The 17,849-nt window shown below is 54.9% G+C and overlaps 1 protein-coding gene across 2 annotated transcripts in view; it reads right to left on the bottom strand.

The window, feature by feature from the left end:
• Positions 1-17,849, bottom strand: part of LOC144955200 (protein NDRG3-like) — a 48,111-nt gene that overhangs the window by 7,348 nt on the left and 22,914 nt on the right. The window contains exons 10-12 of one of the 2 annotated variants that reach the window (XM_078885507.1): positions 17,062-17,097; positions 15,547-15,598; positions 11,250-11,288 (exon numbers count right to left, since the gene is read on the bottom strand). In XM_078885507.1, the coding sequence (XP_078741633.1) occupies positions 11,250-11,288; positions 15,547-15,598; positions 17,062-17,097 (127 nt within the window). The remainder of the gene's footprint in view (positions 1-11,249; positions 11,289-15,546; positions 15,599-17,061; positions 17,098-17,849) is intronic. The other variant, XM_078885508.1, reaches the window with a different exon arrangement.

The following is a 17,849-nucleotide window of genomic DNA, read 5'->3' as shown; positions in this document are numbered from 1 at the left end:
AGGGGGAGGGGCGGGGTGGGGGGGGCACATTTAATGAGTGGCCGAGTTCCACAGTGACCACGACCCCAGCTCAGACCGGGGGGGGGCCGGTGCTCTGACAACGTTCCGTAGTTCCGCCCGCACCCCTCCACCCTCTCGCTGCAAACAAAACGAAACAACAACAACGACGAGAAGAAACAAAGAGGACTACGAACAAAACATTTTGGTCGGAAAAGAGAGAAAATTAAAAAATCCAAGTCGGCGGCGACGAGAAACGAAAAAAGTTTAACGAACGAAGAAAAAAACCTCGCGGTTGCGGCTCGCCGACGAGAAAAAAAAGAACATTTGGGCCCCATTTGCCACGGTGAGCCAGATGTTAACGACCTCGCCTGGTACGCAGGAGGTCGTGGGTTCGATCCCAGACCCTAACGAGATGGTGGCTAGGAGATGTTGACTACCTCGCCTGGTACGCAGGAGGTCGTGGGTTCCGTCCCCACCACTGACGCCCGCTGCTGTGTATTTGGAGTTTGCGTTTCTCCATTTGGCTGCTGCTATCCATTTGCACGTGATGACGATGATGATCATGATAATCCACTTAAACTACCTCGCCTGGTACGCAGGAGGTCGTGGGTTCGATCCCGACCCTAACAAGATAGTGGCTATGAGATGTTGACTACCTCGCCTGGTACGCAGGAGGTCGTGGGTTCGATCCCGACCCTGACACCTGCCAATGGGTGGCTATGAGATGTTGACTACCTCGCCTGGTACGCAGGAGGTCGTGGGTTCGATCCCAGACCCTAACGAGATGGTGGCTATGAGATGTTAACTACCTCGCCTGGTACGCAGGAGGTCGTGGGTTCGATCCCGACCCTTGATACCTGCCAATGGGTGGCTAGGAGATGTTGACTACCTCGCCTGGTACATAGGAGGTCGTGGGTTCGATCCCAGACCCTAACAAGATGGTGGCTAGGAGATGTTGACTACCTCGCCTGGTACGTAGGAGGTCGTGGGTTCGATCCCAGACCCTAACAAGATGGTGGCTAGGAGATGTTGACTACCTCGCCTGGTACGCAGGAGGTCGTGGGTTCGATCCCAGACCCTAACAAGATGGTGGCTAGGAGATGTTGACTACCTCGCCTGGTACGTAGGAGGTCGTGGGTTCGATCCCAGACCCTAACAAGATGGTGGCTAGGAGATGTTGACTACCTCGTCTGGTACGTAGGAGGTCGTGGGTTCGATCCCAGACCCTAACAAGATGGTGGCTAGGAGATGTTGACTACCTCGCCTGGTACGCAGGAGGTCGTGGGTTCGATCCCAGACCCTAACAAGATGGTGGCTAGGAGATGTTGACTACCTCGCCTGGTACGTAGGAGGTCGTGGGTTCGATCCCAGACCCTAACAAGATGGTGGCTAGGAGATGTTGACTACCTCGCCTGGTACGCAGGAGGTCGTGGGTTCGATCCCAGACCCTAACAAGATGGTGGCTAGGAGATGTTGACTACCTCGCCTGGTACGTAGGAGGTCGTGGGTTCGATCCCAGACCCTAACAAGATGGTGGCTAGGAGATGTTGACTACCTCGCCTGGTACGCAGGAGGTCGTGGGTTCGATCCCAGACCCTAACAAGATGGTGGCTAGGAGATGTTGACTACCTCGCCTGGTACGCAGGAGGTCGTGGGTTCGATCCCAGACCCTAACAAGATGGTGGCTAGGAGATGTTGACTACCTCGCCTGGTACGCAGGAGGTCGTGGGTTCGATCCCAGACCCTAACAAGATGGTGGCTAGGAGATGTTGACTACCTCGCCTGGTACGCAGGAGGTCGTGGGTTCGATCCCAGACCCTAACAAGATGGTGGCTAGATGTTGACTACCTCGCCTGGTACGCAGGAGGTCGTGGGTTCGATCCCAGACCCTAACAAGATGGTGGCTAGGAGATGTTGACTACCTCGCCTGGTACGCAGGAGGTCGTGGGTTCGATCCCAGACCCTAACAAGATGGTGGCTAGGAGATGTTGACTACCTCGCCTGGTACGCAGGAGGTCGTGGGTTCGATCCCAGACCCTAACAAGATGGTGGCTAGGAGATGTTGACTACCTCGCCTGGTACGCAGGAGGTCGTGGGTTCGATCCCAGACCCTAACAAGATGGTGGCTAGGAGATGTTGACTACCTCGCCTGGTACGCAGGAGGTCGTGGGTTCGATCCCAGACCCTAACAAGATGGTGGCTAGGAGATGTTGACTACCTCGCCTGGTACGCAGGAGGTCGTGGGTTCGATCCCAGACCCTAACAAGATGGTGGCTAGGAGATGTTGACTACCTCGCCTGGTACGCAGGAGGTCGTGGGTTCGATCCCAGACCCTAACAAGATGGTGGCTAGGAGATGTTGACTACCTCGCCTGGTACGCAGGAGGTCGTGGGTTCGATCCCAGACCCTAACAAGATGGTGGCTAGGAGATGTTGACTACCTCGCCTGGTACGCAGGAGGTCGTGGGTTCGATCCCAGACCCTAACAAGATGGTGGCTAGGAGATGTTGACTACCTCGCCTGGTACGCAGGAGAACGTGGGTTCGATCCCGATCCTTGACACCTGCCAATGGGTGGCTATGAGATGTTGACTACCTCGCCTGGTACGCAGGAGGTCGTGGGTTCCGTCCCCACCATTGACGCCCGCTGCTGTGTATTTGGAGTTTGCGTCTCTCCATTTGGCTGCTGCTATAAATTTGCACGTGATGACGATGATGATGACCATGGTAATCCACTTGAGCTGCTATAATTTTCGAAGGCCCAGGATGCTTCCGAAAAATAAAAATAAAACTCTACACAGCCTCGTGAGAAAACAGCTTTACCCGGTAAAATAAAAATAGTTTAACGAATAAATTAGTTTAACAAGTAAAAATGGGCCAGGTCGCTTGTCAAAAAGTAAAATAAAAATGGTTTAAGAGCAATACATGTGTCTGTCCCACCCCCCCCCCCCCCTCTCTCTTTATTTAAGGTCTCGAAACAGAGGCATTGGGTCTCTGTGTGTCTATGTTGTGTGTCTCTCTGTGTGTGTCTATGTTGTGTGTCTGTCTGTGTGTCTGTGTTGTCTATGTTGTGTGTCTCTCTGTGTGTGTCTGTGTGTGTCTCTCTGTGTGTCTCTCTGTGCGTCTCTGTTGTGCGTCTCTCTGTGTGTCTGTCTGTGTGTCCTCTCTGTGTGTCTATGCTGTGTGTCTCTCTGCGTGTGTGTCTCTGTGTGTCTCTGTGTGTCTCTGTGTGTGTCTGTGTGTGTCTCTGTGTGTGTCTCTGTGTGTGTCTCTGTGTGTGTCTCTGTGTGTGTCTCTGTGTCTGTCTGTGTGTCTATGTTGTGTGTGTCTCTCTGTGTGTCTGTGTTGTCTCTCTCTGCTTGTGTGTCTGTCTGTGTGTCCTCTCTCTGTGTCTATGTTGTGTGTGTCTCTCTGTGTGTGTCTGTGTTGTCTCTCTCTGCTTGTGTGTCTGTCTGTGTGTCCTCTCTCTGTGTGTCTATGTTGTGTGTCTGTGTTGTCTCTCTCTGCTTGTGTGTCTCTGTGTGTGTCTCTCTGTGTCTATGTTGTGTGTCTATGTTGTGTGTCTATGTTGTGTGTCTCTGTGTGTCTATGTTGTGTGTCTATGTGTGTCTCTGTGTGTCTATGTTTTGTGTGTCTCTGTGTGTCTATGTTTTGTGTGTCTCGGTGTTGTCTCTCTGCTTGTGTCTGTGTGTCTGTGTGTCTCTCTCTGTGTGTCTATGTTGTGCGTCTGCGTTTCGCCTCTCAAATTTAGTTCGACCTGATGACGGTTGATCGTGCTGCAATCGAAACGTCGTTATTCTATTATTTAACAAAAAATGTCTTTCTACGTGGCTTTACCGAACGAACCAAACAGCAATATACAAACCAAAAAAAAATGAATACACACTCCCCCCGCTTGAAAAGGAACGCAACACTCTGTCGGTCTTTCCCTCCCTCCCTCCCTCTCCCGTCTGTACTATCCCACCGCAAAACCGCCGCGGGGAGAGGGGGGGCCGCCCCGGTGATGGATGGAGAAGGCAGGCAAAGCGGCGAGGCAGGGAGAGACCAGCACAGTGGGCAGGCGGGGTGGGTGGGCCGGTGGGTGGGTGGACAGGTGGGTGGGTGGACAGGTGGGTGGGTGTACAGGTGGGTGGGTGAGTGAGCGAGTGGGTGGGTGGGCCGGTGGGTGGGTGGACAGGTGGATGGGTGAGTGAGCGAGCGAGCGAGTGGGTGGACCGGTGGGTGGACAGGTGGGTGGGTGTACAGGTGGGTGGGTGTACAGGTGGGTGGGTGAGTGAGCGAGTGGGTGGGTGGGCCGGTGGGTGGGTGGACAGGTGGGTGGGTGTACAGGTGGGTGGGTGAGTGAGCGAGCGAGCGAGTGGGTGGGTGGACCGGTGGGTGGACAGGTGGGTGGGTGTACAGGTGGGTGGGTGTACAGGTGGGTGGGTGAGTGAGCGAGCGAGCGAGTGGGTGGGTGGACCGGTGGGTGGACAGGTGGGTGGGTGTACAGGTGGGTGGGTGTACAGGTGGGTGGGTGAGTGAGCGAGCGAGTGGGTGGGTGGACCGGTGGGTGGACAGGTGGGTGGGTGTACAGGTGGGTGGGTCAGTGGGCGAGTGAGCGAGTGTGTGAGTGAGCGAGTGAGCGAGTGAGTAAGTGAGCGAGTGTGCGAGTGGGTGGGTGAGCGAGTGTGTGAGTGGGTGGGTGAGTGGACGGGTGGGTGGGTGGACCAGTGGGTGGGTGGATGTACAGGTGGGTGGGTCAGTGGGCGAGTGGGCGAGTGTGTGAGTGAGCGAGTGGGTAAGTGAGCGAGTGGGTGGGTGAGCGAGTGTGTGAGTGGGTGGGTGAGTGGACGGGTGGGTGGGTGGGTGGACCGGTGGGTGGGTGTACAGGTGGGTGGATGGGTGGGTCAGTGGGCGAGTGAGCGAGTGTGTGAGTGAGCGAGTGTGTGAGCGGGTGGACGGGTGAGTGGACGAGCAAGTGGACGGGTGGGGTGGGTGGACGGGTGGGTGGGTGTACAGGTGGGTGGGCGAGTGGGTGGGTGGGCAAGTGGGCGAGTGAGCGAGTGGGTGTGTGAGTGGGTGGGTAGGCGAGTGGGTGTGTGAGTGGGTGTGTGAGTGGGTGGGTAGGCGAGTGGGCGTGTGAGTGGGTGGGTGAGCGAGTGGACGGGTGGGTGGATGTATGGGTGAGTGAGTGGGTGAGTGGGTGTGCGAGTAGGCAGGTGGGCGAGTGGGTGTGTGAGTGGGTGGGTGAGCGGGTGGGTGAGCGAGTGGGTGGGTGGGCGAGTGAGTGAGTGGGTGGGTGTGTGAGTGGGTGGGTGAATGGATGGGTGAGTGAGTGGGTGGGTGAATGGATGAGTGAGTGAGTGGGCAGGTGGGCGAGTGGGTGAGCGAGTGAGCTGGTGGGTGGGTGAGCGAGTGAGTGGGTGAGCGAGTGAGTGGGTGAGCGAGTGAGTGGGCGGGTGAGCGAGCGAGTGGATGAGCGAGCGAGTGGGTGAGCGAGTGAGTGAGTGAGCGAGTGGGTGAGCGAGTGAGCTGGTGGGTGGGTGAGCGAGTGAGTGGGTGAGCGAGTGAGTGGGCGGGTGAGCGAGCGAGTGGATGAGCGAGCGAGTGGGTGAGCGAGTGAGTGAGTGAGTGAGCGAGCGAGTGGGTGAGCAAGTGGGCAGGCGGGTACAAGCCCGCCACCAACCGCCCAATTGTGGCGACGGTGGCGGCGGCGGCCGACACAGAGAGACACGGAGGACGCAGAGAGACGACAGAGACGCCAGGAGGAGCAGCGGGAGGAGGAACAGAAGACGATGCAGGACAACCGAGAAACACGCGCGCACGACACGACACGAGACCAACACCGTTTCAAACGGCTCCGAGACACCCATGCCAGGCTGCAGGCGGAGGACAGGGTGGCGGTCAACTCTCGGTTACCCGCGGCGACCGCGGGGACCATGACTTGAGGTCGTCGGGGCAAAGCGTGCCGATGGTGGTCAGTGACAAGGAAATATAAAATCTCCGGTGGAGTCACCACTGCAGCCCTGGCGTGCCCAACTTTCTAACCCGGCGCCTCTTGGCTCCCCACCAGAGGTGGAAAAACGGGTTTTGATTCCTTACCCGTACCCGGCCGCACCAGGGTCGCAAACGGGTACCCGTCTACCCGTGGGTCTCTGTGGGTCTCTGTGGGTCTCCGTGAGTCTATGGGGGTCTCCGTGGGTCTATGGGGGTCTCCGTGGGTCTCCGTGGGTCTATGCGGGTCTCTGTGGGTCTCTGTGTGTCTCTGTGTGTCTCTGTGGGTCTGTGTGTCTCTGTGTGTCTCTGTGTGTCTCTGTGTGTCTCTGTGGGTCTCTGTGGGTCTATGTGTGTCTCTGTGGGTCTCTGTGGGTCTCTGTGGGTCTCTGTGGGTCTCTGTGGGTCTCTGTGGGTCTCTGTGGATCTCTGTGGGTCTCTGTGGGTCTCTGTGGGTCTATGGGGGTCTCTGTGGGTCTCTGTGGGTCTCTGTGGGTCTCTGTGGGTCTCTGTGGGTCTCTGTGGGTCTCTGTGGGTCTCTGTGGGTCTCTGTGGGTCTCTGTGTGTCTCTGTGGGTCTCTGTGGGTCTATGTGGGTCTCTGTGGGTCTCTGTGTGTCTCTGTGGGTCTCTGTGGGTCTCTGTGGGTCTCTGTGGGTCTCTGTGGGTCTCTGTGGGTCTCTGTGGGTCTATGGGGGTCTATGGGGGTCTATGGGGGTCTATGGGGGTCTCTGTGGGTCTCTGTGAGTCTCTGTGGGTCTCTGTGGGTCTATGGGGGTCTATGGGGGTCTCTGTGGGTCTCTGTGGGTCTCTGTGGGTCTCTGTGAGTCTCTGTGGGTCTCTGTGGGTCTCTGTGGGTCTCTGTGGGTCTCTGTGGGTCTCTGCGAGTCTCTGCGGGTCTCTGCGGGTCTCTGCGGGTCTCTGCGTGTCTCTGCGTGTCTCTGTGGGTCTCTGTGGGTCTCTGTGGGTCTATGGGGGTCTCTGTGGGTCTCTGTGGGTCTCTGTGGGTCTCTGTGGGTCTCTGTGGGTCTCTGTGGGTCTATGTGAGTCTCTGTGGGTCTATGGGGGTCTCTGTGGGTCTCTGTGGGTCTCTGTGGGTCTCTGTGGGTCTCTGTGGGTCTCTGTGGGTCTCTGTGGGTCTCTGTGGGTCTCTGTGAGTCTCTGTGGGTCTCTGTGGGTCTATGTGAGTCTCTGTGGGTCTCTGTGGGTCTCTGCGAGTCTCTGTGGGTCTCTGTGGGTCTCTGTGTGTCTCTGTGGGTCTCTGTGGGTCTCTGTGGATCTCTGTGGGTCTCTGTGGGTCTCTGTGGGTCTCTGAGTCTCTGTGGGTCTATGGGCGTCTCTGTGGGTCTCTGTGGGTCTCTGTGGGTCTCTGTGTGTCTCTGTGTGTCTCTGTGGGTCTCTGTGGGTCTCTGTGGGTCTCTGTGGGTCTCTGTGGGTCTCTGTGGGTCTCTGTGTGTCTCTGTGGGTCTATGGGGGTCTCTGTGTGTCTCTGTGGGTCTCTGTGTGTCTCTGTGGGTCTCTGTGGGTCTCTGTGAGTCTCTGTGAGTCTCTGTGGGTCTATGGGCGTCTCTGTGGGTCTCTGTGGGTCTCTGTGTGTCTCTGTGGGTCTATGGGCGTCTCTGTGGGTCTCTGTGGGTCTCTGTGGGTCTCTGTGGGTCTCTGTGGGTCTCTGTGGGTCTCTGTGGGTCTCTGTGAGTCTCTGTGGGTCTCTGTGGGTCTCTGTGGGTCTCTGTGGGTCTCTATTCGCGTGTAGCTCACGTGGCCGCTAGACTAACACTCAAACACAACGCTCACTTGCGCCCGTGCCCGACTTCCTAACCTGCGTCCACCACCACCATCGTCACCACCAACGTCACGAGTCAACGACTCGACCCCAAGTTCACGCTCGCCCCACGCGGCAAGCGGCGGTGGTGGAAGCTTCCGGCCATCGACGGGGGCGTGCGGGACTTGGCTCGTATCCGAAGGGTTGTTTTTGGTTTGAGGTTCATTTTTTTTAGTGACAATTTTAAGTGGCGCAAGCCCGGCTAACCAAGAGTTGACCGCGGTAGGGAATGGGTTTGGGATGCTGACGAGCGGGGTAAGAGAGAGTTGGTGGCGATGGTGGCGGTGATGATGGTGGTGACGATGGTGGTAGTGGTGGCGATGGTGGCGGTGATGATGGTGATGATGGTGGTGATGGTGGCGATGGTGGCGGTGATGATGGTGACGATGGTGGTAGTGGTGACGATGGTGGCGGTGACGATGGTGGCGGTGATGATGGTGACGATGGTGGTGACGATGATGGTGACGATGGTGGTGACGATGATGGTGACGATGGTGGTAGTGGTGGCGGTGATGATGGTGACGATGGTGGTGACGATGGTGGCGGTGATGATGGTGACGATGGTGGCGGTGATGATGGTGACGATGGTGGTAGTGGTGGCGGTGATGATGGTGATGATGGTGGTAGTGGTGACGATGGTGGCGGTGATGATGGTGACGATGGTGGCGATGGTGATGGTGGTGACGATGGTGACGATGGTGGCGGTGATGATGGTGACGATGGTGGTAGTGGTGGCGGTGATGATGGTGGCGATGGTGGCGGTGACGATGGTGGTAGTGGTGGTGATGGTGGCGGTGGTGACGATGGTGGCGGTGGTGGTGGTGACGATGGTGGCGATGGTGGCGGTGGTGGCGGTGATGATGGTGATGATGGTGATGATGGTGGCGATGGTGGTGATGGCAATGACAATGTTGACGGTGATGATGGGGTAGTGGTGGTGGAAGTGATGGTAGTGGTGATGGGGGTCAGAGGTGGTCGGGTAAGGTTAGGGAAGGCCCCGTAAGGTCGGCTGAGGACAAGTCAGATCAGCGGTGGTCACGGGAGTTGAGGGTCGGGAAAGGTCAACAAAACATCGGCAAAAATCTCGGGAGGTCACAATGGAGACACCCCCACAGTAAACTAGGAGATGTTAACTATCTCGCCCGGTACACAGGAGGTCATGGGTTCGAACCCGACCCCCGACACCTGCTGTATATTTGGAGTCTGCGTGTGTCTCTCCCCGTGGTCCCGTGGATTTTTCTCCGGGTCCTCTACGTCACGATGTTTCGAGGGTTTGTCTGCTGTTGCTGCTGCAAATATCCACACGACGACGACGACGATGATGATGATGAAAAGCCACTCCCCGTTGAGACGCTATCATTGGCGATGGCCCCCGGGTCGATTTTGACAAAGAGAGTTAACATCCGTTGGGTGGGGCGTTACTTGGTAAAATAAAAAAAAAGTTTGTTTAATCTTGATTTGACGCTTTCGTGACTGCAGGAAAATAATCTTTCTAACTATGTGGACTTTACCGAAAGAACCAAAGAGTCAAAATAGTTTAGTTTATCTTCTTGGTTCTTTTGGTAAAGTCACGGAGAAAGGAAATAATAAAATAATAAACATAAAACATTATTAAATAATACAATTCTCACGACGTTTCGGCCACAACGCAAGCAGCCGTCCTCAGGTGAAGAACAGGTCTGTCGGAAAGACAGCGTCTGAATGAGCACCACCAAGCTTGGCAGCGTATATTTCAGCTTAAATATACGCTGCCAAGCTTGGTGGTGCTCATTATATTTTTATTATTTTATTATGTTTATTTTTATTATTTTATTACGTTTTATTTTTTTATTTTATTATGTTATATTTTCATTATTCTATTATGTTTATTTTTCTTATTTTATTATGTTTTATTTTCATTATTTTATTACTTCCCTTCTACGTGACGACTTTACCGAAAGAATCAAGAAGATGAATCCCTGCAGTCACGAAAGCTTTACATCGAAATTTAGTTTAGTCTCTGGATATCTACATATCTCTATGGATCTCTACGTATCTCTGGGTCTCTGTGTATCTCAATGATCTCCATTCATCTCTATTGGTGTCTATGCGCACCTGTAATTTCCACACGATGATGATGATGATTAAAAGGCACTTTGTTGAGCTATCATTTGCTATGGACCAGGTCCCTCTGAGTATGGGGTGTCTGTTGGCCTCTATATGGGTGTCTGTGTGCGATTGCCTCACCCCGAGCTCTCGTACTCTGATGGTGCGTTGTCTTTGAGTTGTGCGCCTTTTGGCGTCATCTGGTCCAACACCATGTGAGACTAGGCTCTAAGGAAAGCTGTCTCTGGTGTGGACCAATCAACTTCAAGGACAGTGCATACATCATCAGAGTTGTGTTTTTTGTTTGCATTATGACCGCAGGTATTGTGGTCTATGCAAACATGACTCCTTGTAAAAAAGGTGTCAGTTTTGTTGCCAGATAGAAGGGTAAAGAACCAATTATCATACTTTTTTTACTGGCAAATGAGGTTCCAATGGTGTAAATGCTTTACCCAGAGCTCTCATACTCTGATGATGCATTGTCTTTGAGTTGTGCGCCTTTTGGCATCATCTGGTCCAACACCATGTGAGACTAGGCTCTAAGGAAAGCTGTCTCGGGTGTGGACCAATCAACTTCAAGGACAGTGCATACATCATCAGAGTCGTGTTTTTGTTTGCATTATGACCGCAGGTATTGCGGTCTATGCAAACATGACTCCTTGTAAAAAGGTGTCAGTTTTGTTGCCAGATAGAAGGGTAAAAAAACAATTATCTGATAATGTATGCACTGTCCTTAAAGTTGATTGGTCCACACAAATGAGGTTCCAATGGTGTAAATGCTTATACCCCGAGCTCTCGTACTCTGATGGTGCATTGTCTTTGAGTTGTGCGCCTTTTGGCGTCATCTGGTCCAACACCATGTGAGACTAGGCTCTAAGGAAAGCTGTCTCTGGTGTGGACCAATCGATTTCAAGGACAGTGCATACATCATCAGAGTTGTGTTTTTTGTTTGCATTATGACCGCAGGTATTGCGGTCTATGCAAACATGACTCCTTGTAAAAAAGCTGTCAGTTTTGTTGCCAGATAGACGGGTAAAAAAAACAATTATCGCAGGAAGGAATAGTTCCGTGCAGAGTGAAGCGAAAATAAAATCGAGACAGAGATCACCAGAGGTCAGGGTGGGGGCGATGGGTTACGATCGGTCAAGGAAGCTGGTTGCAGAAGGCGGATTAAGAAGTGGACGATGAGGTTGACTAGGAGGTGGACGCTGGGCGTGTGGACGTGGTGGTTGATGAGGAGGAGGTGGACGGTGAGGAGGTGGAGGGAGCAGGTGGACGAGATGGATGGCATCGAGGTGGTGGATGCGGGAGGTGCGGAGGAGGAGGAGGAGGAGAGAGGAGAGAGACAAAATCCAGAGGGGTCAAACATGTACCTGCACCAGCACTCATCCGTCTGTCCACCACATAGGGAACTTAGAGGGGGGGGGGGGGGCGGGGGGGCAAAGGGGGGAGGGGGAGGAGGGTACACGGATCGTCAAGACAATGGGGGGGGGGGGGGTGTCCACCAACACAGACACGAAGCAACGTTGACCGGCACACACAGACAGTGGGGCGGGCGGGCGGGCGAAGAGGGGGCCCACCAGGGCTGTTAGCCAGAGTGTGCAGGCGGTGCAACTGCACACGGTGAGGGAGGTGGTGGTGGGGGGGTGCGGGTGCGGATACGACCCGCACCTCCTCCCCCCCCACACACACACACACATCTGGCGGGCGATCTGTCACGGGCACTCGCTCGCTCGCCCGCTCGTTCATTCACCCACCCGCTCACCCACTCACGAGCTCGCTCGCTCGTTCATTCACCCAACCGCTCACCCACCCATGAGCTCACTCGCTCACCCGCTTGTTCATCCATTCACCCGCTCACCCACCCATGAGCTCGCTCGCTCACTGGCTCGTTCATTCACCCACCCGCTCACTCACCCACGAGCTCGCTCGCTCGCCCACTCGTTCATTCACCCACCCGCTCATCCACCCACAATCTCGCTCGCTCACTGGCTCGTTCATTCACCCACCCGCTCACTCACCCACGAGCTCGCTCGCCCGCTCGTTCATTCACCCACCCGCTCATCCACCCACAAGCTCGCTCGCTCACTCACTCACCTGCTCATTTATCCACCCACAATCTCACTCACTCATCCGCTCGTTCATTCATCCACCCACCCGCTCATCCACCCACAAGCTCGCTCACTCATCCGCTCGTTTATCCACCCACGCGCTCACCCACCCGCTCACCCACCTGCTCGTTTGCTTGCTCACTCACTCCTAACCCGGTCGGTCAACCACCTGTCCACTCACCCACCCAACCACCCGTCCACTCACCCACCCAACCACCCATCCACTCACCCACCCAACAACCCATCCACTCGCTCGCTCACCCACCCGCTCAACCACCCACTCACCCAGCCACTCACTTATCCAATAACTCACCCACTCGTTCACTCGCCCATTCGCTCACCCGCACACTTCATCATATCGCTTGCTTGCTCAAACACCCACTCAGTCACCAACTTGATCATCCACTCTCTCGCTTACCTGCTCATTCATTCACCCTCTGTGCGAGTCGGTGGGTCTCTGTGCGAGTCTGTGGGTCTCTGTGCGAGTCTGTGGGTCTCTGTGTGAGTCTGTGGGTCTCTGTGCGATTCTGTGGGTCTCTGTGCGAGTCTGTGGGTCTCTTTACGAGTCTGTGGGTCTCTGTGCGAGTCTGTGGGTCTCTGTGCGAGTCTGTGGGTCTCTGTGCGAGTCTGTGGGTCTCTGTGTGAGTCTGTGGGTCTCTGTGCGATTCTGTGGGTCTCTGTGCGAGTCTGTGGGTCTCTGTGTGAGTCTGTGGGTCTCTGTGCGAGTCTGTGGGTCTCTGTGCGAGTCTGTGGGTCTCTGTGCGATTCTGTGGGTCTCTGTGCGATTCTGTGGGTCTCTGTGCGAGTCTGTGGGTCTCTGTACGAGTCTGTGGGTCTCTGTGCGAGTCTGTGGGTCTCTGTGCGAGTCTGTGGGTCTCTGTGTGAGTCTGTGGGTCTCTGTGCGAGTCTGTGGGTCTCTGTACGAGTCTGTGGGTCTCTGTACGAGTCTGTGGGTCTCTGTACGAGTCTGTGGGTCTCTGTGCGAGTCTGTGGGTCTCTGTGCGATTCTGTGGGTCTCTGTGCGAGTCTGTGGGTCTCTGTGCGAGTCTGTGGGTCTCTGTGTGAGTCTGTGGGTCTCTGTGCGAGTCTGTGGGTCTCTGTGTGAGTCTGTGGGTCTCTGTGCGAGTCTGTGGGTCTCTGTGTGAGTCTGTGGGTCTCTGTGCGAGTCTGTGGGTCTCTGTGCGAGTATGTGGGTCTCTGTGAGAGTCTGTGGGTCTCTGTGTGAGTCTGTGGGTCTCTGTGCGAGTCTGTGGGTCTCTGTGCGAGTATGTGGGTCTCTGTGCGAGTCTGTGGGTCTCTGTGCGAGTCTGTGGGTCTCTGTGAGAGTCTGTGGGTCTCTGTGTGAGTCTGTGGGTCTCTGTGTGAGTCTGTGGGTCTCTGTGTGAGTCTGTGGGTCTCTGTGCGAGTCTGTGGGTCTCTGTGCGAGTCTGTGGGTCTCTGTGCGAGTCTGTGGGTCTCTGTGCGAGTCTGTGGGTCTCTGTGCGAGTCTGTGGGGCTCTGTGCGAGTCTGTGGGGCTCTGTGTGAGTCTGTGGGTCTCTGTGAGAGTCTGTGGGTCTCTGTGAGAGTCTGTGGGTCTCTGTGAGAGTCTGTGGGTCTCTGTGTGAGTCTGTGGGTCTCTGTGCGAGTCTGTGGGTCTCTGTGCGAGTCTGTGGGTCTCTGTGCGAGTCTGTGGGTCTCTGTGAGAGTCTGTGGGTCTCTGTGTGAGTCTGTGGGTCTATGTGTGAGTCTGTGGGTCTCTGTGCGAGTCTGTGGGTCTCTGTGCGAGTCTGTGGGTCTCTGTGCGAGTCTGTGGGTCTCTGTGAGAGTCTGTGGGTCTCTGTGTGAGTCTGTGGGTCTCTGTGTGAGTCTGTGGGTCTCTGTGCGAGTCTGTGGGTCTCTGTGCGAGTCTGTGGGTCTCTGTGCGAGTCTGTGGGTCTCTGTGCGAATCTGTGGGTCTCTGTGCGAGTCTGTGGGTCTCTGTGCGAGTCTGTGGGTCTCTGTGCGAGTCTGTGGGTCTCTGTGAGAGTCTGTGGGTCTCTGTGAGAGTCTGTGGGTCTCTCTGTGTGAGTCTGTGGGTCTCTGTGCGAGTCTGTGGGTCTCTGTGAGAGTCTGTGGGTCTCTGTGGTCTCTGTGCGAGTCTGTGGGTCTCTGTGCGAGTCTGTGGGTCTCTGTGCGAGTCTGTGGGTCTCTGTGAGTCTCTATGAGAGTCTGTGGGTCTCTGTGTGAGTCTGTGGGTCTCTGTGAGTCTCTATGAGAGTCTGTGGGTCTCTGTGTGAGTCTGTGGGTCTCTGTGAGTCTCTATGAGAGTCTGTGGGTCTCTGTGTGAGTCTGTGGGTCTCTGTGAGTCTCTGTGAGAGTCTGTGGGTCTCTGTGCGAGTCTGTGGGTCTCTATCAGAGTCTGTTGTCAGTGCTGCTGCATTGCGAGTGGTGCACAAAGACAGACAATAACAATAACCAACAACCCCCGTGTCAAGAACATCACCGAGTGTGGAGGCTTAAAGACAAAGGTCCCCCGTGTAGCCTTTACCAGGCTGTTGGGACAAGTGTTGGCAAGGCACACGAGGGGGTGGGGTGGCCAGCACCACGCCCGGCCGCCTTTGTCTCCCCAGTGGCGATGTTTACTCACACAACAACAACAATTCATGCACACGCACAGACACACACAGACAGACACACAAAGCCAAAGATCCCCCGTATAGCCTTAACAGATTTGGGGCAAGTGCTGTTAGCGAGCACCGATAAAGGCCGGCACGGCACAGGAGGGGGTGGGTGGCCAGCGCCACGCCCGGCCGCCTTTGTCTCCCCAGTGGCGATGCTTACACACCAGACAAACACACACACACCCGCACAGACACACACACAAAGAGACATCCACACACACACACACAAAGACCCGCACGCACAAAGACACCCACACAAACACACACAGACACACACAGACACATCCACACACAGAAACAAAGACACGCACGCACAAAGACACACACACACACAAAGACACGCACAGACACACAGATACGCACGCACAAAGACACGCACAGACACACACACAAAGACACATACACACACACAGACACGCACGCACAAAGACACGCACAGACACACACACACACATCCACACACACACAAAGACACAGACACACACGCACACACACATCCACACACACACAAAGACACGAACAGACACACAAAGACACGAACAGACACACACACACACACAAAAGACACAGACACATCCACACACACAGATGCGCGTGTTGCGTTGTCATTGACCGCGCGTGTTGACAAATCACGCCGCGTGTGTGTACGCGTGTGTGTACACACACACGCGTGTGTGTGCGCGTGTGTGTACGCGTGTGTGTACGCCTGTGTGTACGCGTGTGTGTACGCGTACACACACGCGTGTGTGTGTACGCGTGTGCGTACGCGTACACACACGCGTACACACACGCGTACACACACTCGTGTGTGTACGCGTGTGTGCGCGTGTGTGTACGCGTGTGTGTACGCGTGTGTGTGTGCGTGTGTGTGTGTGCGTGTGTGTGTGCGCGTGTGCAACAGCTATCCAACAATACTCACTGTATCCCATGCCCTGCAGGAAATACTTGAACGCTTCCGTGAGTTTGCCGGGCTGCGGAGAGAGGAGACCGCCAAAGCCCCAGCCTAAGTCTAGCACGAGCCTCTACGCCACGCACGCACGCACGCGTGTGTGTGTTTGTGTGTGTTTGTGTGTGTGTGTTTGTGTGTGTGTGTTTGTGTTTGTGTGTGTGTGTTTGTGTGTGTGTGTTTGTGTGTGTGTGTTTGTGTTTGTGTGTGTGTGTTTGTGTGTGTTTGTGTGTGTGTGTGTTTGTGTGTGGGTCTCTGTGTGATGAGTCTGTGGGTCTCTGTGTGATGAGTCTATGGGTCTCTGTGTGGTGAGTCCGTGGGTCTCTGTGTGGTGAGTCTGTGGGTCGCTGTGTGAGTCTATGGGTCTCTGTGTGGTGAGTCTGTGGGTCTCTGTGTGGTGAGTCTGTGGGTCTCTGTGTGAGTCTATGGGTCTCTGTGTGGGGAGTCTGTGGGTCTCTGTGTGGTGAGTCTGTGGGTCTCTGTGTGGTGAGTCTATGGGTCTCTGTGTGGTAAGTCTATGGGTCTATGTGTGGTGAGTCTATGGGTCTCTGTGAGTATGGGTCTCTGTGTGAGTCTATGGGTCTCTGTGTGAGTCTATGGGTCTCTGTGTGATGAGTCTATGGGTCTCTGTGAGTATGGGTCTCTGTGTGAGTCTATGGGTCTCTGTGTGAGTCTATGGGTCTCTGTGTGAGTCTATGGGTCTCTGTGTGGCGAGTCTATGGGTCTCTGTGATGAGTCTGTGGGTCTCTGTGTGAGTCTATGGGTCTCTGTGTGGTGAGTCTATGAGTCTCTGTGTGGTGAGTCTATGGGTCTCTGTGTGATTAGTCTGTGGGTCTCTGTGTGAGTAGTCTGTGGGTCTCTTGTGTGGTGAGTCTATGGGTCTCTGTGTGATGAGTCTATGGGTCTCTGTGTGATGAGTCTATGGGTCTCTGTGTGAGTAGTCTGTGGGTCTCTGTGTGAGTAGTCTATGGGTCTCTTGTGTGGTGAGTGTGTGGGTCTCTGTGTGAGTCTATGAGTCTCTGTGTGGTGAGTCTGTGGGTCTCTGTGTGGTGAGTCTGTGGGTCTCTGTGTGTGAGTCTGTGAGTCTCTGTGTGTGAGTCTGTGGGTCTCTGTGTGCGAGTCTGTGGGTCTCTGTGGGGTGAGTCTGTGGGTCTCTGTGTGTGAGTCTGTGGGTCTCTGTGTGGTGAGTCTGTGGGTCTCTGTGTGCGAGTCTGTGGGTCTCTGTGTGGTGAGTCTGTGGGTCTCTGTGTGATGAGTCTGTGGGTCTCTGTGTGTGAGTCTGTGGGTCTCTGTGTGGTGAGTCTGTGGGTCACTCAGACTCACACAGAGACCCACAGACTCACACAGAGACCCACAGACTCACACAGAGACCCCAATCATCGTGAAACTGCGGTGCCGTCTGGCTGAGAGAACTTTACGGGAGTTAAATAAATGATGATAACTCATGAATGTTTCTTTTTTGAATATACGATTCGCGCAAAAGTTTACCTGCACCACCTGGGGAAGACCTCCACAGTCGGCCATCTTTGAGCACACACACACACAGACACACACACAGACACACACACAGACACACACACAGACACACACACAGACACACACACACAGATACACACACAGACACACACACACAGATACACACACAGACACACACACACAGACACACACACACACACACACAGAGACACACACACACACACACACAGAGACACACACACACACACACACAGAGACACACACACACACACACACAGACACACAGACACACACACACACAGACACACACACAGACACACACACACACACAGACACACACAGACACACACACAGACACACACAGACACACACACAGACACACACAGAAACACACACAGACACACACACACAGACACACACACACAGACACACAGACAGACACACACACAGACAGACACACACAGACAGACACACACAGACAGACACACACACAGACACACACACAGACACACACACACACACAGACACACACACACAGACACACACACAGACACACACACACACACAGACACACACAGACACACACACAGAGACACACACAGACAGACACAAAGGGTAACTCATGTGAGACTGTTGGGGCAAGTGCTGTGAGCGAACAGCAGCTCCTACGATGGCTGGCACAGTGGCACACACGGGGTGTGTGGGTGGCCAGCACCATGCCCATCAGCCTTTGTCTCCCCAGTGCTACTACACACACACAGAGACAAAGATCCCCCGTGTAGCCTTAACAGACTGTAGGG

Source organism: Lampetra fluviatilis, unplaced genomic scaffold (genome assembly GCF_964198595.1).
Source record: "Lampetra fluviatilis unplaced genomic scaffold, kcLamFluv1.1 SCAFFOLD_586, whole genome shotgun sequence".
NCBI classification, from domain to species: domain Eukaryota; kingdom Metazoa; phylum Chordata; class Hyperoartia; order Petromyzontiformes; family Petromyzontidae; genus Lampetra; species Lampetra fluviatilis.
Note: the sequence above shows the minus strand (reverse complement) of the source record. Positions and strands in the feature narration are given on the sequence as shown.